Source organism: Pimephales promelas, chromosome 21 (genome assembly GCF_988280905.1).
Source record: "Pimephales promelas chromosome 21, fPimPro1.hap1.1, whole genome shotgun sequence".
Lineage (NCBI taxonomy): Eukaryota > Metazoa > Chordata > Actinopteri > Cypriniformes > Leuciscidae > Pimephales > Pimephales promelas.
This window is the reverse complement of record NC_142789.1, coordinates 20,136,133-20,158,411: the sequence shown is the minus strand read 5'-3', so window position 1 is coordinate 20,158,411 and position 22,279 is coordinate 20,136,133. Positions and strand designations below refer to the sequence as shown.

Sequence of the window (22,279 nt, the reverse complement as noted above, 5' to 3'; positions counted from 1 at the left end):
CTATACTATTCCATTGTAACAATAATGTGTATTGCATGTTGCACAATTTCCAGTTTGGTTTTGTGGCTATAGAGATTCTATTTTATTTTAATAATATCCTAAAACATTTAATCAACATTACATGTAGCGCCATATTTTCTAGTTTGGTCGTGGCTCTAATCTATTCTGTTTTGTTTTTCTTCTTCTTCTTCTTCTTCTTCTTCTTCTTCTTCTTCTTCTTCTTCTTCTTCTTCTTCTTCTTCTTCTATTGGAATAGCTACTGCACGAAACATTCCGTATGTTCTACGGTTATAAACATGCGTTTGTAGTATATGTAGTAGGCACATGCTGATGATCTCTATACTAGGTTGTTTCCCCCCTCGTCCTTACACGACCTACTGACCGAAAGCGCTGCTCCATATTTCTGGCTATATTAGACATTTGCGCATGAGTCACTCCCTTCAGTGTGTCTGCTCAGCCCGTCCTAGAACAGAGAGGGGTAGGATCAGGATTTTGGGTTTGGGTGACGCGCTTTAATCACGTGCCCTTATTTGAGAGCGCCTGGCGTGCATTTCTTTCCCTTCTCGCCACTCCAGCAGCGCCCATGTCAGCCGGGCACATAATCACTGTGCCATAAAGCAGTAGATGCTCCTTATCGCGGTGACCCGACGGGTTCACGTTAGTTCACAGGGTTCATCTGAGGAGAGGTCTCGGCCCCTCCTGTTCCCCTGAGACCGGAGCGGAGCGAATCCTAAATGTTATTCATTTCTGTATCAATAACGGATTTCCATTCGCAGTCACCAGAGCCGACGAAAAGGTAGGGAACTTTGACTTTTCAAAGAAGTGAAAGCGAATTATTTAGATGACGCGAACAGTCCTCAAAAGTAGTTCTAGTATAGAGAAGCGTGCCTTGTTATTCTACTCATATGCGGCGCGTGAAGTCGCCCCTATGTATAAAATGGCGACAGTAGATGGGAGTGCTTAGTTAAAAATTTTGGTAATAGCCAAAATATTGCGCCGCGCTATACACTCAAACTCCGGCTAAAAAACGTCTAGCCGGATGGAGGTTACTGCCTCAATGTGAAGCGAAAGGGTTAACTTACCAGTTTGTTACAGTTTGTTACTCAGTGTTCTCGTCTGCTTTCAATTTAATTATTCGCACGCTACAACGTGCCTGTTAGTGTGATGTTACTATACAGTCTGTCCATTTCGGAGCGTCACGCGTCAGATTCCTACTTCAAACTCGGATTGATCACCGGCGAGGAGCACGGAAATATTGGCACATAATCGATTTCGAAAAGTGATCTTTACTATGACGAACGCTTCGGGGGTGTTCCTGTAGTTTAAAGCTGGCGCAGATCTGGATAAGCACACGCTATCAACTGTTAATGGGTACAGAATGTACTCAAACTCAGATTTAACTCCAGACCATAACCGTGCAGATACCACAATAAATCATTATTTAGAATGGTGTGCTCATAGGGCATTTTATCTCAACTCTCTTTCGCAAGCATCTGTTCCACTTTCTGCTAAAGTACACTTTTTAAAGTTAGCATGAAGAATAACATGTATGTATTATAAAGTAGACTATAGTATGCATGCATCTATAGGTCCTTGTGTTTTTGGGTTAACGTCTGTTCCCTTGTGGTACTAGTGTTCTGGTCTAATCAGGCATAGCAATATTGCCTTTCATCCTGATTTTGAGCAATTAGAACAGGAAACCATTTAGAACGTGACCTTCACAGAGAATTTGTAAAAATAAAAAATAAAAATACTCAAAGAAAAATGTGATTTGTAGATACATACACACTTTGCTCTGTTAATATTGTGTCCAGTTAGAACAGCAAGACGGCACAAAATGAAGGACTAAATGTTAAGTCGCTTGTGTGTGCTCTTTATTGTGTGTTGTTTTCCAGTAAAAGCTAACGGTTTATGTAATATTCTTTGAATTAAGAGAAGAGAATTGTCTGTCTAATGCCAACTGGATATTTCTAAGCAGAATTATAATTATGGAGGCTATCCGTGCTATAAAAGCAGTCAAAATGATTAAATTATTTATAATGAAAAGCTCACTGTGCATGTAATAACAAAAAAATGCCCTTCTGTGATATCTCACATTACCTTATTAAATTTATAAATATAAAGAGTGGATGAATGCCGTGGAGTTACAGACAGAAATGAGCTTCACAATAGGAGTATATCCCCAAAAACCTCCCCGTAAAGCCCGTATTAACCTCAGTAGATTTTGAGACAAACTTTTGGCTTAGCGGTGGAGTGTCGGCCATACAAGTATTTCAGCTGTTCCAGCGCGGTTTTGTATGGTGGAGTCTGGCATTCGCCGAGACCTGGCACTTGACTCAGTACAATTCATGGTGCTCCGCCATCTTTCTTTTCTGTAACTAATGAGTGTGTCGCACCGGTGATCAAACTCAGCACATCACATCAATGATTATTTCTCTCCTATTTGAAGGCGTACAAAGTACTTATTTCACATGCGGATTTCTGAATCTTTTCAGTGCCTTTAATGACAGATTTTTGTGTCACAAGACTGGCAAAGTAATTCTGAATTCGCAAATATCGCCTTTTGTAAAATTCTGGGGTGCTCCGTTAGTGGGGGTAAAAAACTGCCATGATTACAGAGCGGAAAAAGGGATGGATCCTCATTTGTTTCCAATTTGTATATTGGCATAAACAAATAGCACAGTCAAATAAAATATTTGGAGTTTTGTTTCTCTTGGGTTGGAGGGCTACAAAAAATGTCCCCCAAGTGTGTGTGTTTTTTTGGTGAAGAATAGAGGATTTAGTCCCCTCTGTGTGTTGTGGGCAAGGAAAGGGAAAGGAGAGGGGTTGCTATGGCAATGTTAACACATGAGTGGCAGCGCAGACTGGCCTCCCAAGAGTCCGTGCAGCAGTCACCGAGGTAAGGGGGGCAAAGCGGGCACTTCTAATGGCACCCAGCTTTCTGTAGTAGTACTACTCGCATAAGGTTCATTGACTGGATTTAAACATAAACACCGGCAGCCTAGAAATAGCTGATGGTAAAAACGCCTGTGTTGGTGGCATTTTGCTAATGAGTCGCATCCTATAATGAAGGTGAACTGTAGGATGCCTCAGCGGCACTTCAGTCCCTACATAATTAATATGGACATGTTTGAAGCCGTCACTGATATATCTCGCAAACAGCACTGGACAATGATGGCATGTAGTCACATGCCCATCTTAAGTACTGGCATACACATTCAGGAAATATTTCAATGGCATGCAAGCATTGAGGGCACTGCATATGGCTTCCGGCTCAGTGTCATATTTCCCTCATAAATGGGAGCGCCATTGTGTAGAATGAAGAAAAATGGTCACGACAGACTCTTATGATGACCCTATTTTTTTTCTTGTACTTATAGAAATATAATTATTACAACAACATGTGCTCACTGACCTTTGTTATGGCTTCTTGGCGTTAAACAAAAGTTACATTCATGCAGCACTTATGAAAGATGTTCATGCTAAAATTGACTGAAATCTTTATGGGCTTATTCAGATCAGCCTCATGTAATAAAGCAGATCCAGTCTAAGAAATAAAAGAGGACGTCATGGCCGTGTCTGGGAGCACTGTGTATTTTGGGCTGTCATCTCAGGTTTTTTTTTTTTTAATTCCTGAATGGTTTCCTCCTTTATTTAAAAGACAGCTGGAACCATTGGAAAAAAATATATACACATGGACACCACATTGTTTTTACCCAAAATGTATTTATAGTCTGATGAAAGAGAAGCTCACGAAAATTCAGAGAGGTTTAATCAGTGCACGTTACTCGCACAAATCTTCTGCCAATATTTTCATTAAATTTGAAGAAGGATATTAGGACATAATATACACAGAAATGACTTCACTACATATGGTCGACACTCAGATTAACAGTCAATGCAAGATATTTACATGATTGTTAAAGCAGAACTGGAGGAAAAATGTGAACCGCAGATGAACTTTATCCTAAAATGCTCCCGTACTGCCTGAAGTGTGTGTGGAGGAGTGCACCAAAAAGAAGAGGACTTAGGGGGGTGTGGGTGTGGGTGAGCAAATGATCAAATAAAAGCGAACCGGGTGCAATATTGCATGCAAGAATACAAACATACCCGCAGCTTTAATTAATTTGACTGTTTCTAACATTCTGTTTATTTTAGACCCCTAATCATGAAAAAATGATTTTTGTTGCTGCGCAGAAAAATTGAGATTTTATTACGGCTGCCTTATAAAAGATGTTCATGCTGAGAATCTATTGACATCTTTGCAGGCTTTTTCAGCGTCGTCCTATGTAATAAAGGACGTCCAGTCTGGATGCTTCGGTCTTCTTTAATCAATAATGAGAGAGAGGATCTTTATTATGTAAGGCCCGTATTGCCAGGCCTTTGCCCTCACATTGCATTTAATACTGTGAAGCAGAGCCAGACTTATTAAATGTGAAACATGTAACATGATGTAATATTTTAGTTTCAAACGGTTCAGAGACATAAATGTAGGTCAGTGTTGTTGTGCTAATTTTCAACCAAATCTACTGCATGCCTTGACTCCACAGGTTGCCGGGATAAAAAGGCCTCCGGTTTCGCCGCTAAAGCTACGAAAGTACTGAGACGCACAGTAGCAGGATAGACTGTTTTGTGTGAGACTGGTTCACCCCGGTGCTGAAACACGAGGCCTCTATTTCTGAGTTCCCTTTTCAATAGCTCACTGTCTGGAAACCTCTTGTCCTGTGTCTAATCGCACGTCTCGGTTGCCAGATAAAGCATCCCATTCTTTGAAGGGTGACCTGTTTTTTTATATAACATTTTTGAACCATCTCCTACTTGTCCGGTGCTAATCAATCAGGCTAGTCATTCAAAGCTTCAGCTAGATATTATCATGTCTGTTGTTGTAGCATTTTATGGTTTATAATAGAAGAATCTGGGGAACAGATTTTTGTTATATCTAAGATAGCTTTTTTCTATTCTTTCCCAAAACTAATTACACACACATTTATGAACGTTGTTAATATTATTACGCAACTTCTTGTAAAGTTTCTTTTCAGAGCCGCCTGGTGCAATTTCAGTAACCCTGATTCGTGTCAGGGGTTAACATCCATTGATGAAATCTGAGTATCATGCACTCATAAGCAGGCTGAACATACAGTAAATGCCCACGTCTGGATGCAGGGAACCAGGATTACAGCATAAGTTGCTGGTGACCTAGTTTTATTTGTATTTATTTATTTTTTTTCTGGCAGGAAGGCAGCCTTCATGTGAAATAAAAGAGTCAGTTGCAAAATAGTACGTCACTGCCATGTCTGGGAGCACTGTGTATTTTGGGCAATGTTTTTACTTCTGAATGGTTTTACCCTTCTGTTTTTAAAGACAGCTGGCCATATTGAATAAATAAATATATATATATATATATATATATATATATATATATATACACATGGACACCACACTGTTTTGTAGTCTGATGAAAGAGAAGGTCAAGGAAATTTAGAGCTATCACCAAACAGAAGTCTTGGGTGGCTTAATTAGAATCTTTTGCAGATGCATAACGCATGGAAAATAAATTATTATATTAGAAAACACATACTTTTATCAATCTATAGTGCCATTTTTTATTGGTTAAAATTAATGTTCTATATTTTAAGTTTCAAAGTCAAATAAATATGGTGGATGTAAGAATCTTGACAAGATATCTATTTATTTTTAAAAACTGGCAGAAAAATGTGAACCACATATGAACTTTATCCTGAAATTCTGAAAATGTTCCATTATGTAGAACTGGGTATGATTTGCTTTGCAGGAATATAAACTGACACTTTTGGAGTATATTTATAACATTGTATCTCGCTATCTGTTTATTTTAGATCCCTTATAATGAAAACTTCTTACAAGTAAATTTTTGTTTATTTTCTTTGCTTATAAAAAACAGATTTTATTTCAGCGCATCAGTACAATGTTTCTGCTCTTAATAAAGAACTGTATTTAGCTCTACTAGGCAAAGAGAAAAATAGTTTTTTTCACTTCATATTAGTGATTTTATTATAATAATCATTTAACAGTGGTTGGTGAGAGCATTTCAATAAACTCTCTCATTTAGCACAAATATTGTGATGCATATTCCATGCTGACATTAATTTCTATTTTCTATCAGTGTTTTTTATAAAAATGTTATGTTTTCTCTCCTTAGGTTCACAGGGAGTTGTTACTTCGCTCCCTTTTACAATGGGAAGTCCTGATAGCTGAAGATTTTACCAATTGCTGGTTCATCACGGCTGGCTGATGACACCTCAACTTCATACAATTCCAGTATTTGTTTCTGACTCTTTACTCATCTGCACAATCCTACACTATGGCCAGCAAGAGGAAATCCACCGTTCCCTGTATGATTCCATCAAAAAACAAGCACTTGCGGGAGGACATCATACTAGGATGCTTACCTGAGCTCTTACCTACAATTCCCGAAGACAGCATTCTCAGTATCTCTTCAAAAGATGAGGATACACAACGATTCCATGATCTCTTGAAAGCCGAACCGAAGACTTCATGCTGGGAAAGGGGAACATATAGCTGCCCTTTGTGCTGCTTTGAGTCCGGAGACTTGAACCTGTTTCTTCAGCACATGGACAACTATCACTTGGACTTTCATGCTCAACCAAACTTTTACTGCCTGTCTTGCAAGGTTTCAGCAGTGAAGTTTGAAGGTCTTGCTTTACATAATGCAAAATCACATCCAGAACTCCATACCACGCACAAGAGAGTATCCTTGCAGGTCACCAAAAGAGAGGGGGCTATCACAGTGGAACAAACCCTGTTTACAGAAGAGGATTTCAGTGAATCTGGAATATCCATTACCAAGACACCCATAATGAAAATGACCAAAGGGGGGCACAAAAAAATTGTCGTCTCCCATACTGTTGAGGTACAGCGGGCCGTCCCTAGCAGCGAAAAGCCCGCAACTGTAACCAATGGCACTTCAGTAAGGACCTTTCCCCTAACGACATCAAATGTCATCTGTGGCACTATTGCCCCTCCGGTCCATAAAATCCCAAACACACATGGAATACCAGGGATGCATAAACGTGGTCCTCTTTGGAACTCTAATCCGTCGTCACCCGATTCAAACAATGATCTCCCAAAGGTCATGATTCCTCTAAGTAGCATCCCCACCTATGATCCAGCCATGGATTTAAGCAGTTTTCTTAAGACATCCTTTGGTAAGTTTCCTTACCCTACCAAAGCAGAGCTCTGTTACTTGACAGTGGTCTCTGGATTCCCAGAGGAGCAGATAAAGCTCTGGTTCACGGCCCAAAGGCTAAAGCAAGGGATCAGTTGGTCTCCTGAGGAAATCGAGGACACACGTAGAAAAATGTTCAACACTGTATTCCAGGCCACACCGAAAACGTCACAGAATCAGAATCACTGTGTTTCTGTCCAGTCCGCTTCTTTGAGTTCTAACTATATACAACAGATACCAAAGGGAAGTATAATGGGTTGGAAAGGAGGGGTCATAGTCAGCCAACCTAGTGTGACCCAGGCCTCATCCCTTAAGCAGCAGCAGCAACAGCATTCAGTGGTCCAGGCACCACAGGTAAATATCCATCATCCTGTCATCACTAAGGAAACTGGAAATGAATTATCTTGTCGGACAGCTGAGAACTGCAACATTGCAAGCCGAGGAGGTAGCGTGAGCAATCTTGGACACACTGGAAAAGTTGAGACTGGCTTCAGCTCGTCCATCAAGACTAGCATTAGCTGCTTGCCTGGCACCCCCAAGAGTCAAAACAGCTGTTACAGTGAGGGCAGCATTATGAATCTGACGAACATAGTCAGGAAAATTGACTGTCAAGTCAATGACAGGAACACAAATTGCACCAGCAAATCTCACTTCAGTCCAACTTCCATTTATGGCCAACAGAAAGCATCCAGTAATGCGAAAGAAAGCAGTAACAGCAGCTTTGCCACCACCAGCAAATATAACAATGGAAGCACTTATAAAAGCACCAGCCACAGTACTATTTGCACTAAAAGGGAGGGAAACATCTTAGATCACACCAGCAAAAGCAACTCTGACACTAGTGCCATTTGTAGCAGCAGCAGCAACATACAAACTAATGAGTTCATACCACCCCTTACCCATAGCCTGGTCCCAAAGCCTGGAAGTCTCATAGATCCATCCCTGGGAAAGGGCAAGGTATTACCTGAGCAACCAGGAACTCTGAGAAAAAGCTTTATCCAAAACTCATTCCCAGAACAAACGCAGTTTCTTGCTCCCCAAGGTCAACCATACAATGTACGTACTTTTACAGACTCCCAGTCTGCTTTGGGGGGACTGTTTAGTAACTTGCCCCAGAGCTCCCTGCAAACTAACCCTGCAGCAAGTTTGCATCTTCTGGAGGAACAGAATCAGCACTCCTCTCCATCCCTTTCTGCTCCTCCGGGGCAACATCCTCCAAAAATCCTGCTGGGAGCACCTCAGGTCCAGTCCACAGACGTTACTGCCATTCACTACAAGGAACAGGACCTCAAGCACTTACCTGCCTTAGACAAAGACTCAGAGCAATCAAATTCTGATAAAGAAAGGAACAGAAACATAACACAAAAAGAAAACAAAGGAAGGGTTTCTGAACAGCACAGCGGAATTACAAATACATTTTACAAGTCTGACAAGAACGAGCATAACAACCTTGTTAAAACACTACATAGCTTCACAAACGATAACACTAACAAGGCTAAACAAGGCATGCCGCTTTTACGTCAATACATACAAGAAGTGGACCAATGGGGAAGCAGCAGTGACTATCCTGAAGAGTCAAGCGTGAGCCCTATGAAGATAAAAGTAATAGCGTTGAACAATGAAGATAGTTTGTACAAGACCAACAGCAAGCAGCTAATCAGCAAGCCGTTGGAAAACTTGATCAATGACAGTGGTCCCAGCCATAAAAATGACTCTTCAAAATGGCACGAAAGCTATCGGCACATACCGGTGGAGGCTGAAGAGCCTATATCTGATATAGGTAACACCGAATCGCATCAACCTGATATCCTTGTGGGGCTTGAAACAGAGCAAGTTAAACTTGATCTGCGCTCGGAGCAGAAAAGTATTTTTCAGAGTCTAGACTCTGAAACTCCAATGCTGCCGATAAAGAAAAAATCAAAAGAGGCTTTGGCGGAATTAGACAAATCAACAGCGGGAGAACAAGATTACTGGGAGATAAAGGATGAGGAGCATCAGCAACCAATGGGCAACCAGAGTTTGAGGGGGCATCAAGCGCAAGACAGTCAGTCAAGGTAATTGCTGCAGACTATTGATGGACCATTAATCAGTTTATTTAACCCATTCAGACCCTGTGTCCATTACAATGGACATCACATGTCAGCCCCCTTTTTTAACTTCTGGAGCATTTCACCTAGTTTAAAGCCTGCAGTCCATGAGATTGGACGTTTGTCATCCAATCAAGTAAAGCTTGCCAGTAAAGCTCTGCGTAGTAATTATATAAAAAAAAAACCTCTACATTGAAGAGAAGCATGGCAGTACTTTACTCAAAACACAGAAGCAATCAACATTTTCTAAGGTATATTTACATTTGTATATATTTTTGCGAGTATTTCATAGTTTGTATGTAAAATAGAAAGATTGAACTTATTAATTAAAGTTAAAAATCGACTGTAGAATTGCACGTTTTAAATCAGGATTTTTTTTAAATGTGTCTGTCCATTAGAATGGACAGTAGGTTTGAAAGCCTGTTACTGAAGTCACATTTTCAGTGATGCTGATTGAAATTTCTTTTATAATATATATATATATATATATATATATATCACAGTACCGATACATTTTTGAAACCTTTTCATGTGCAGAATATACAGTTCTGAAGTGCTTGAACATATATAGCTGATGAAAATATCTCAGATGTTGACTTTATGTGGAGTAATGAGGAAGATGGAGATGTAAGAAAAATATCCATATTTAAAACTTTATAAAGTAAAATAACTTCCGGCTAAAAGAACATATTTGACTTAAATCTAAAGCGCAACTTAAATATGAATATTTTAAATATTTTATATTAATATATATATTTTATGGATAGATGTACTTTTATGATGGATAGATGCACTTTTATCATGGATAGATGCACTTTTATGATGGAGAGATGCGCTTGTATCATGGATAGATGCACTTTTATGGACTTTCAAAACAGAAACAACCATTTACAGCCAATATAAAGCTTGGAAGGGCCAGGACATTGTTTAATATTACTCTGATTGTTTTCGTCTGAGAGAAGAATGTCATATACACCAAGGATGGCTAGAGGCCAGGGTGATTAAATCATGGGCTAATTTAAATTTTTGTGTGAACTATGCCTTTAAAGGTATAGTTCAACCACAAATTGTATTTGTCATCAGTTACTCACCCTCATGTTGTTCCAAACATGTATGAGTTTCATACCATTTTTATGTTGGACACCATCCCGCCTGCAATCTATTGAATGGTGTTTCGGGAAGTATATTTGATAGACATTTTAACTAAAGATCCTGTCATGATAAAAACTGTTTTACTGCACTCAGCAGGCCTAAAATTCCACCGTCCGCAAACCCACTATTTTTATAATGGCATAAATGCTATGTGGGATCTCAATATCTCAGCTCAGGAAGGGTGTAGTCTCCATTTTTGCACTCAGGTCTAAAGCCCCGTTCACACCGCCAGCGATTTTGTCGCTCTGTGTCGCTAGTCTCTGTACTGTGATGTCGCTTGTTGACGTTCGTAGTGCTGTCGCTCTGATGTTATTGGTAGACTGCACGTCTGGCCATTATCTATGCAAAAGACCATCACAACTGATATATACAACTATATAATTTTAATTTGACTGGGAATAAATTACTTTTAAGGCTAAAAAGAAACCGTATGCTGTTGGGAGAGTGTTTTTAGATTACCACAGCAGTGTTCAGTGGATTAAATAATTTACTAGAATAGATCAACGATCGATTAGTCAACAAATTAAACTCACTCATGCTGGCACAAATTATGAAAACGTCATTCGAATTTGACAAATAGTCAATTTTCTTGTCCCTAATAGTCAACTTAATGCAGGGGAAATTGTAAAATGAACTGCAGCAGTGCTAAACATGCATCATAAAATTAAAACACTCGAACTATAATGTTAAATGTATGAATTAAACAGTTTCAGTTTAAACAGTTAAACAGTTTGACAGTTTCTTTTCCATGCATCATTTTATTATCCATGTATGTGGTTACAGTCAAATCCTATAAAACAGTGAAACCGTCCTCGTACTCTTTTTTTCTGTCTTGCCTGCACTCGAGACGGAGACGTGAGCTCCACTGAAAGTCTTCTTTCCTATTGGTTGTCGCTCGTGAAAATCGCTTCTCATTTGCATAAAGTTGAAAATTCTCAACTGTTGTTGCTTGTCTCTTGTCGCTTGACACACTCACATTCTGTCGCCAACGGTCACTGTCGCTCATGTCGCCGGATGTCGCCAGCGCTCCATTGAAATGAATGGGATCTTGTCGCTTTGTCGCTGCTTGTCGCTGGCGGTGTGAACGGGGCTTAAGTCTCACAGCCTTCTATCAGAATCCAGAGTTTCAAGAAGATCAGAGAAACTTTTTTTTTTGCACCGAAAAAGTTGACAGGGGTACCCCTTTGGTTTTTTTGGGGGCGAAATTTTGAGTTTTTCCAATCTTCCCGAAACTCTGGATTCTGGTAGAGGGCCATGGGACTTAGTCCCATGTGGCTCTATCTGTATAAAAATAGTGGGTAATTGGACAAATAGTGGGTCTGTGGACACGTGGTTTTTAAGCTTAGCTTTCAAAATTTTGGGATGAAAACTATTTTACTGCACTCAGGGAGGCCCCCTGAGTCTGTGGTACCAAGGGCCGTCCCGAAATTCCACCATCCGCGAACCCACTATTTTTATAATGGGATAAATGCTACGTAGGATCTCAATATCTCAGCTCTGGAAGGCTCTAGAGACTCAATTTTTGCACTCAGGTCTAAGTCTCGTGGCCCTCTATCAGAATCCAGAGTTTTGAGAAGATTGGAGAAACTTAATTTTTCGCTCGAAAACGGAAAAAACGAAAGGGGTAACACTGTCGTTTTTTTTTTTGGGTCGAAAATTTTGAGTTTCGATATCTCAGCTCTGGAAGGGTCTAGAGCCTCCATTTTTGCACTCAGGTCAAAGTCTCGTGGCCCTCTATCATAATCCAGAGTTTTGAGAAGATTGGAGAAACTTAATTTTTCGCACAAAAACTAAAAAAAACGTCTCAGGTTACGACTGTAACCTATGTTCCCTGAGAACAGGGAACGAGACAATACGTCGAATGACGCTATGGGGAACGCCTCAGGCGTGACAGGTGTCTGAAATCAAATATCAACTCACAGTAATCAGGTTGACCGGCGACAGCCCGTGCATCATCAGCTTGAATGATGAGCGCGTCAATCTGGATGTATAAGAAGGGCGCCTTGAAACCGTGACAACATCCTATCGTCTGAAGGGACTGTTGCAGGCAGGCCCCGAGGCATGGCAACGAGACGTATTGTCTCGTTCCCTGTTCTCAGGGAACATAGGTTACAGTCGTAACCTGAGACGTTCCCTTTCGAAGGGAACTCAACAATACGTCGAATGACGCTATGGGGAACGAAATACCCACTCCGCCATGCTGAGGGGAGTGCATGCCGAAAGGCAGTGACAACTGTCAGAACCAGTAATTCCAAGGAACACTGAAATCACTCACCCTATGTTACATCGGGCTGTCAGTGACAGCACTCCCTACCGGTCATAGCCCAAGCTAATGAACCAAGAAAAACCAGAACGTAATAACGTGAGTAAATCAGGGCCAGCTCAAAGGCTTTAGGACCACAACTTCAAAATAGAAGGGGTCCCTTCTAGGGAGTGTGGCTAGGGGGCCAAAGGGACCCCCAGCCAGTCACTATTCAGGAGAACACTCCTCCTGAAATGCCCCCAGGCTGGCCTGGTGATCTGTACTAAGACACACAGTCTGGCCATAGCCTGTCCGTCCAAGACAGAGCCTCTGGAAATTGCCTAGAAAAGGCATCCAAAAACTGAAGGCCCGCGAAGCTGGCGGAAACCATCGAGTTTCGGATCACAGAGACGGGATCCTCCGGAGAGTGTGACTCAACCTCGAACCAATGGGAATCGTACACTCAATCCACGAGTTTCCACCCAGTGCTCGCTTTTGAGCACTGAGGAAGTAAGAGAGGGATCAAAAATCAGGAAGGTCAAAGAGACCTAAGACCTGATGACCCCATGTGTGGGGAGCTCCGATACATGAGGGCTCATGTCAGGAAGGCCGTACGTTGTGCGGCCTGAAACCCAACGACCACAGCATGTGGAAGCTCAGCCTTCAGGAAAGCCAGAGGCTAGAAACCTGACAGACCCACAATGTTGGGCTACCTCGAAAAAGGTCTAATCAGACCTAAAACCACAGTTGTGGGAGATAGCTTGAACAAGGGAAGTGCCTGTCGTAATGTATTGCGACAAAGACACATCTACAGTGGGACCCAAAGTGAAGAACCGGAGTCTGAACCACATAAGAAGGGACCGAAGCATACCGCGCGTGACCCTCACCATATGAAATGGATTTTAAAAACTGCACAAGACATCTCGTCAGGTGACTTACCACAATAATAGGTGAAGTATGGGTTTGTGTACTTCACTCTGAATTCAGGAAGGCCTGTTGAGGCCTGTAACCTGGCGTCCACAGTGTGTGGGAGCTCATGGCCAGGAAGGCCTGGTAAGGCCTGTAACCTGGCGACCACAGTATGCGGGAGCTCGTAACCTGGCGACCACAGTATGTGGGAGCTCATAACCAGGAAGGCCTAGTGAGGCCTGTAACCTGGCGACCACATCCGGTGGGAGCTCGTACTCAGGAAGGTCAGTGAGACCCAGCCTGGTGTACCTGAAAAACCACACCAAGTGGGAGCTACTTCCAGAAGTTAGCTCTTAAGAACTCTTAAAGTGGGACCCGAGGAAAGACCGGGGTCTGAGCCACATAAGAAGGGACCGAAGCATACTGCGCGTGACCCTCACCATAAGAAATGGATTTTAAAAAGTGCACAGGACATCTCGTCGGGTGACTTACCACAATAATAGGTGAAGTATGGGTTTGTGTACTTCACTCTGAATTCAGGAAGGCCTGGTGAGGCCTGTAACCCAGCAACCACAATATGTGGGAGCTCATAGCCAGGAAGGCCTGTTGAGGCCTGTAACCTGGCAACCACAGTGTGTGGGAGCTCATGACCAGGAAGGCCTGGTAAGGCCTGTAACCTGGCGACCACATTGGGTGGGAGCTCGTACTCAGGAAGGTCAGTGAGACCCAGCCTGGTGACCACAACCTGTGGGAGCTTACTCCACCAAGTGGAAGCTACTTCTTCCAGAAGTTAGCCAGAGAAGGGCGTCCCTGTAGCCAGTGACAGGACGCCACTTAAAGTGGGACCCAAGGGAAGACCGGGGTCTGAGCCACATAAGAAGGGACCGAAGCATACCACGCGTGACCCTTACCATACAAAATGGATTTTAGAAAGTACACAAGACATCCCGTCATGTGATTTACCACAATAATAGGTGAAGTAGGGGTTAGTGTACTTCACTCTGAATTCAGAAAGGCCGAACTTGAGGCCTGTAACCTGGCAGCCACAACAAGTGGAAACCCATAATCAGGAAGGCCTGACAAGGCCTAACACCCGATAGTCCCAATGCATGGGGAGCTCACATTCAGGAAGGCCGCTGAGGCCTGCAGCCTGACATGTGAAGACTCACCACTACAACTTAGCGACCACGAAAAGTGGGGGTTTCACATTCAGGAAGGCCTGGTGAAGCCTGCAACCTGACATGTGACAACTCACAACCAGGAAGGCCAATGAAGCCTGAAGCCTGGTGACCACAGAGTGGGAGCAAAGTGCTCAGGGAAGGTGGTGAGGCTGTAGTCTGGCTACCGCATCATGTGGGAGCCCACATTCAGGAAGGCTGGGTGAGGCCTGTAAACTGACTACCACAGTATATGGGAACTCATAACCAGGAAGGCCCCTTTGAGGCCTGTAACCTAGCAACCACAATGTGTGGGAGCTCATCACCAGGAAGGCCTGGTGAGGCCTATAAGCTGACCACCACAGAAAGTGGGAACTCATAACCAGGAAGGCCCCTTTGAGGCCTGTAACCTAGCAACCACAATGTGTGGGAGCTCATAACCAGGAAGGCCTGGTGAGGCCTGTAACCTGGCGACCACAATGTGTGGGAGCTCATAACCAGGAAGGCCTGGTGAGGCCTTTAACCTGGCGACCACAGTACGTGAGAGCTCGTATCCTGGTGACCACAGTATGTGGGAGCTCATAACCAGGAAGGCCTGGTGAGGCCTGTAACCTGGCGACCACAGTATGTGGGAGCTCATAACCAGGAAGGCCTGGTGAGGCCTGTAACCTGGCGACCACAGTATGTGGGAGCTCATAACCAGGAAGGCCTGGTGAGGCCTGTAACCTGGCGACCACAATGTGTGGGAGCTCATAACCAGGAAGGCCTGGTGAGGCCTTTAACCTGGCAACCACAGTATGTGGGAGCTCATAACCAGGAAGGCCTGGTGAAGCCTGTAACCCAGCGACCACAGCATGTGGGAGCTCATAACCAGGAAGGCCTGGTGAGGCCTGTAACCCGGTGACCACAATCAGTGGGAGCTCATAACCAGGAAGGCCTGGTGAGGCCTGTAACCTGGCAACCACAGTATGTGGGAGCTCCCACAGATGTCTCTCCGTGGCCACCATAGCACCGACGGAACAGCAGCTTGCTTGGTGGCCCGGAGTCCCGCAACAGATCGGTCTGGTAGGCCTGAGGACCACAAGGGCGTGCAGAACCGCACCTGCCTGACCTGCTGCCGTGTACGCTCTGTCATTCAAGCATGAAGATGTCTTGAGCAGCTTGGATGACAGGGTCAGAGCTCTTAGTGAAGAGGACCAACCAGAGACGAGATAGTTAGCCAACGTCTCGTCCACTGGCGGCCTCGACACTTATCCGTTCTCCACGGCTCCCTCCACAGCAGCGAAACTAGCCTGCTGATGCAGATAGAGACGTGAGGAGAACGGATTCTTCCATACCCTCTCGATCCCAGCGTGGAGATCGGAAACGAATGGAAGGCTCATCCGGGCTGGTGGCTTATGGGTGGGGAGGAACCAGCCATCCAAAATACCATGAGCGGGTTCCTCCCAGACGCGCCTCCACTGCAACAGCAATCTGTCTGAGGCGCGCCCCATAATGTCAACCAGCTCAGCGTACACTGGGCAGGAGGGCTGAAATGATTCGGTCTCAACCAAACTGACATCCTTTTCTATATATATATATATATATATATATATATATATATATTACAGCCAACTCCTGCCCTGCCCAAAGAGAACAGTTACAGATTCACCAAAGAGAGAGAGCGCTCATTTTCTCTCTTCTTAGATGTTCAACATTAATCTGTAACTCACCCTCGTCAGCTGGTAGATCATCCGCGAGGTTAACGCCCCTCTCCCGATAATCTGCCAGCTCCATCTGAAAGCTCCACGAGCTCAACCGCCACTGAGCCTCAGCCCGAGCGGGAACCGGAACCGCGGGGTTCAGATGCCGCGCCCACTTCCCTCGAGAAGTGGGTCAGACGAGAGCAGAGAGTTCTGAAAGGAAAAACTCTCAGTTCGCGCAAAAAACTCCCTCGAGAGCTTCCCGCGAATGCTCTTCTCTCAGGCAGAACACGCACAGATCGTGTGAATCCTCCGGTGTCAAATATCTGGACACAAGTCGGCACACTCGCGCAAAGTGTTTCTCCACGTCTCTGCGCGCTTAATCGTTGATACTATCACACAGACAAACAGTCCCTGAAGACGAAAAAGATGTTGTCACGGTTTCAAGGCGCCCTTCTTATACATCCAGATTGACGCGCTCATCATTCAAGCTGATGATGCACGGGCTGTCGCCGGTCAACCTGATTACTGTGAGTTGATATTTGATTTCAGACACCTGTCACGCCTGAGGCGTTCCCCATAGCGTCATTCGACGTATTGTTGAGTTCCCTTCGAAAGGGAACTAAAGGGGTAGTAACACTGTCGGGTTTTTTTCGGGTCAAAATTTTGAATTTCGATATCTCAGCTCTGGAAGGGTCTAAAGCCTCCATTTTTCCACTCAGGTCAAAGTCTCGTGGCCCTCTATCAGAATCCAGAGTTTTGAGAAGATTGGAGAAACTTAATTTTTCGCCAAAAAACGAAAGGGGTAACACTGTCGTTTTTTTTTTTCGGGTCGAAATTTTGAATTTCGATATCTCAGCTCTGGAAGGGTCTAGAGCCTCCTTTTTTGCACTCAGGTCAAAGTCTCACAGCCCTCTATCAGAATCCAGAGTTTTGAGAAGATTGGAGAAACTTAAATTTTCGCCCGAAAACGAAAAAAAACGAAAGGGGTAACACTGTCGTTTTTTTTTCGGGTCAAAATTTTGAATTTCGATATCTCAGCTCTGGAAGCGTCTAGAGCCTACTTTTTTGCACTCAGGTCAAAGTCTCACAGCCCTCTATCATAATCCAGAGTTTTGAGAAGATTGGAGAAACTTAATTTTTCGCCCGAAAATGTAAAAAAACGAAAGGGGTAACACTTTTTTTTTTCCGGGTCGAAATTTTGAATTTTGATATCTCAGATCTGGAAGGGTCTAGAGCCTCCTTTTTTGCACTCAGGTCAAAGTCTTGTGGCCCTCTATCAGAATCCAGAGTTTTGAGAAGATTGGAGAAACTGAATTTTTCGCCCGAAAACGGAAAAAAACGAAAGGGGTAACACTGTCGTTTTTTTTTTTCGGATCGAAATTTTGAGTTTCGATATCTCAGCTCTGGAAGGGTCTAGAGCAGGGGTCCCCAACTGGCGGACCGGGGTCCAGGTCCGGACCCCAATACCTTTTTATCCGGACCTCTAAACATTTTTATTAAAAAGTTTATGAAAAAAAATAAAATTATTTTTAACCGAAAGTAATTTTTGAACAGGCGTGCGCGCGGGCAGCTATGTGTGTCAGGTCCTTTGCAAGAGCCGGGTTCTGGAGAGATCACAAACTTTGGCTTGTACACACATTACTATGATATTTGTGAATTGATTATTATGGCTTTGTCAAATGAGAAAAGTGGACTCTGAAAACCGCATCTTTCGAGATGAGTGGACTGAAGTGTACGCGTTCATATTTACAGCTCTACGAGGCCCATGTGTCTTATTTGTTCGGAGTCTGTTGCTGTTGTTATAAGTGGAAACATCAAGCGGCATTTCGAGACAAGACACACAACTTTCAATGAAAATTATCTGCCAATAAAAATTATGCTTCCTGTTGCTGTTATTTATGATGAAAAGTTTGACATTTGAATATTTGCACTAAAATGAAATAATACTTGAATGAATTTCAACAAAAACAGTTGAATACATTTAAAGATAAAGATTTTATTGTCAAAGATTTTGTCAATTTGTTGACATGGTTACAATTGAAAAAAATGAAAGAACTTATTTTGCCGGGTGTTTTTGCATACATGTCCGGACCCTCGTTTACTGGGCTCATTGGGTTAGTGGACCTCTTGCCAATTTAGTTAAGGACCCCTGGTCTAGAGACTCCATTTTTGCACTCAGGTCTAAGTCTCATGGCCCTCTATCATAATCCAGAGTTTTGAGAAGATTGGAGAAACTTAATTTTTCGCCTGAAAACGAAAAAAAACGAAAGGGGTAACACTGTCGTGTTTTTTTCGGGTCAAAATTTTGAATTTTGATATCTCAGCTCTGGAAGGGTCTAGAGCCTCAATTTTTGCACTCAGGTCTAAGTCTCATGGCCCTCTCTCCGAATCCAGAGTTTCAAGAAGATCAGAGAAACTCAAAATTTCGACCCAAAAAAAAAAACGACAGTGGTACCCCTTTTGTTTTTTTTCCGGGTCGAAATTTAGAATTTTGATATCTCAGCTCTGGAAGGGTCTAGAGCCTCCTTTTTTGCACTCAGGTCAAAGTCTCGTGGCCCTCTATCAGAATCCAGAGTTTTGAGAAGATTGGAGAAACTTAATTTTTCGCCCGAAAACGAAAAAAACAAAAGGGGTAACACTGTCGTTTTTTTTTTCGGGTCAAAATTTTGAATTTTGATATCTCAGCTCTGGAAGGGCCTAGATCCTCCATTTTTGCACTCAGGTCAAAGTCTCACAGCCCTCTATCATAATCCAGAGTTTTGAGAAGATTGGAGAAACTGAATTTTTCGCCCGAAAACGAAAAAAAAAACGAAAGGGGTAACACTGTCGTTTTTTTTTCGGGTCAAAATTTAGAATTTTGATATCTCAGCTCTGGAAGGGTCTAGATCCTCCATTTTTGCACTCAGGTCAAAGTCTCATGGCCCTCTATCATAATCCAGAGTTTTGAGAAGATTAAAGAAACTTAATTTTTCCCCCAAAAACGAAAGGGGTAACACTGTCGTTTTTTTTTTTTCGGGTCGAAATTTTGAATTTCGATATCTCAGCTCTGGAAGGGTCTAGAGCCTCCTTTTTTGCACTCAGGTCAAAGTATCACACCCCTCTATCAGAATCCAGAGTTTTGAGAAGATTGAAGAAACTTAATTTTTCGCCCGAAAACGAAAGAAAAACGAAAGGGGTAACATTGTCGTTTTTTTTTTGGGGTCGAAATTTTGAATTTCGATATCTCAGCTCTGGAAGGGTCTAGAGCCTCCATTTTTGCACTCAAGTCAAAGTCTCGTGGCCCTCTATCATAATCCAGAGCTTTGAGAAGATTGGAGAAACTTAATTTTTCGCCTGAAAATGAAAATAACGAAAGGGGTAACACTGTCGTTTTTTTTTTCGGGTCAAAATTTAGAATTTTGATATCTCAGCTCTGGAAGGGTCTACATCCTCCATTTTTGCACTTAGGTCAAAGTCTCACAGCCCTCTATCATAATCCAGAGTTTTGAGAAGATTGGAGAAACTTAATTTTTCGCCCGAAAAAAAAAAAAAATGAAAGGGGTAACCCTGTCGTTTTTTTTCGGGTCAAAATTTTGAATTTTGATATCTCAGCTCTGGAAGGGTCTAGAGCCTCAATTTTTGCACTCAGGTCTAAGTCTCACGGCCCTCTATCAGAATCCAGAGTTTCAAGAAGATCAGAGAAACTCAAAATTTCGACCCAAAAAAAAAACAACGACAGTGGTACCCCTTTCGTTTTTTTTCCGGGTCGAAATTTTGAATTTTGATATCTCAGCTCTGGAAGGGTCTAGAGCCTCATTTTTTGCACTCAGGTCAAAGTCTCGTGGCCCTCTATCAGAATCCAGAGTTTTGAGAAGATTGGAGAAACTTAATTTTTCACCCGAAAACGAAAAAAAACAAAAACGAAAGGGGTAACACTGTCGTTTTTTTTTCAAGTCAAAATTTTAAATTTTGATATCTCAGCTCTGGGAGGGTCTAGATCCTCCATTTTTGCACTCAGGTCAAAGTCTCACAGCCCTCTATCATAATCCAGAGTTTTGAGAAGATTGGAGAAACTGAATTTTTCGCCCGAAAACGGAAAAAAACGAAAGGGGTAACACTGTCGGGTTTTTTTTCGGGTCGCAATTTTGAATTTCGATATCTCAGCTCTGGAAGGGTCTAGAGCCTCCATTTTTCCACTCAGGTCAAAGTCTCACACCCCTCTATCAGAATCCAGAGTTTTGAGAAGATTGGAGAAACTTAATTTTTCGCCCGAAAACGAAAAAAAACGAAAGGGGTAACACTGTCGTTTTTTTTTCGGGTCGAAATTTTGAATTTCGATATCTCAGCTCTGGAAGGGTCTAGAGCCTCCATTTTTGCACTCAGGTCAAAGTCTCGTGGCCCTCTATCAGAATCCAGAGTTTTGAGAAGATTGGAGAAACTTAATTTTTCGCCCAAAAACGAAAAAAACGAAAGGGGTACGTACCACTGTCGTTTTTTTTCGGGTCGAATTTTTGAATTTTGATATCTCAGCTCTGGAAGGGTCTAGAGCCTCCATTTTTGCACTCAGGTGTAAGTCTCATGGCCCTCTATCAGAATCCAGAGTTTTGAGAAGATTGGAGAAACTTAATTTTTCGCCCGAAAACAAAAAAAAACGAAAGGGGTAACACTTTTTTTTTTCCGGGTCGAAATTTTGAATTTTGATATCTCAGATCTGGAAGGGTCTAGAGCCTCCTTTTTTGCACTCAGGTCAAAGTCTCGTGGCCCTCTATCAGAATCCAGAGTTTTGAGAAGATTGGAGAAACTGAATTTTTCGCCCGAAAAAAAAAAAACGAAAGGGGTAACACTGTCGTTTTTTTTTTTGGGGTCAAAATTTTTAATTTTGATATCTCAGCTCTGGAAGGGTCTAGATCCTCCATTTTTGCACTCAGGTCAAAGTCTCACAGCCCTCTATCATAATCCAGAGTTTTGAGAAGATTGGAGAAACTGAATTTTTCGCCCGAAAACGAAAAAAAACGAAAGGGGTAACACTGTCGGTTTTTTTTCGGGTCGAAATTTTGAATTTCGATATCTCAGCTCTGGAAGGGTCTAGAGCCTCCTTTTTTGCACTCAAGTCTAAGTCTCATGGCTCTCTATCATAATCCAGAGTTTTGAGAAGATTGGAGAAACTTTATTTTTCGCCCGAAAACGAAAAAAAACGAAAGGGGTAACACTGTTTTTTTTTTCCGGGTCGAAATTTTGAAGTTTGATATCTCAGCTCTGGAAGGGTCTAGAGCCTCATTTTTTGCACTCAGGTCAAAGTCTCGTGGCCCTCTATCAGAATCCAGAGTTTCAAGAAGATCAGAGAAACTCAAAATTTCGACCCAAAAAAAAAACGACAGTGGTACCCCTTTCGTTTTTTTTTTTGGGTCGAATCTTTGAGTTTCGATATTTCAGCTCTGGAAGGGTCTAGAGCCTACTTTTTTTCACTCAGGTCTAAGTCTCATGGCCCTCTATCAGAATCCAGAGTTTCAAGAAGATCAGAGAAACTCAACATTTCGCCCGCCGAAAAAAAAACGACAGTGGTACCCCTTTTAGTTTTTTCGGGGGGCGAAATTTTGAGTTTCTCCAATCTTCTCAAAACTCTGGATTCTGATAGAGGGCCATGAGACTTAGACCTGAGTGCAAAAATGGAGTCTCTAGAGACCCTTCCAGAGCTGAGATATCGAAATTCAAAATTTCGACCCGAAAAAAAAAAACGACAGTGTTACCCCTTTCGTTTTTTTCGTTTTTGGGCGAAAAATTACGTTTCTCCAATCTTCTCAAAACTCTGGATTCTGATAGAGGGCCACGAGACTTTGACCTGA

General features: G+C 42.6%; 1 protein-coding gene across 1 annotated transcript in view; it reads left to right on the top strand.

The window, feature by feature from the left end:
* The first annotated feature begins 509 nt into the window (after positions 1-509).
* Positions 510-22,279, top strand: part of zhx3a (zinc fingers and homeoboxes 3a) — a 90,368-nt gene continuing 68,598 nt past the window's right edge. The window contains exons 1-2 of the mRNA XM_039673989.2: positions 510-796; positions 6,179-9,279. Of these exons, the coding sequence (XP_039529923.1) occupies positions 6,341-9,279 (2,939 nt within the window). The 5' untranslated portion in view covers positions 510-796; positions 6,179-6,340. The remainder of the gene's footprint in view (positions 797-6,178; positions 9,280-22,279) is intronic.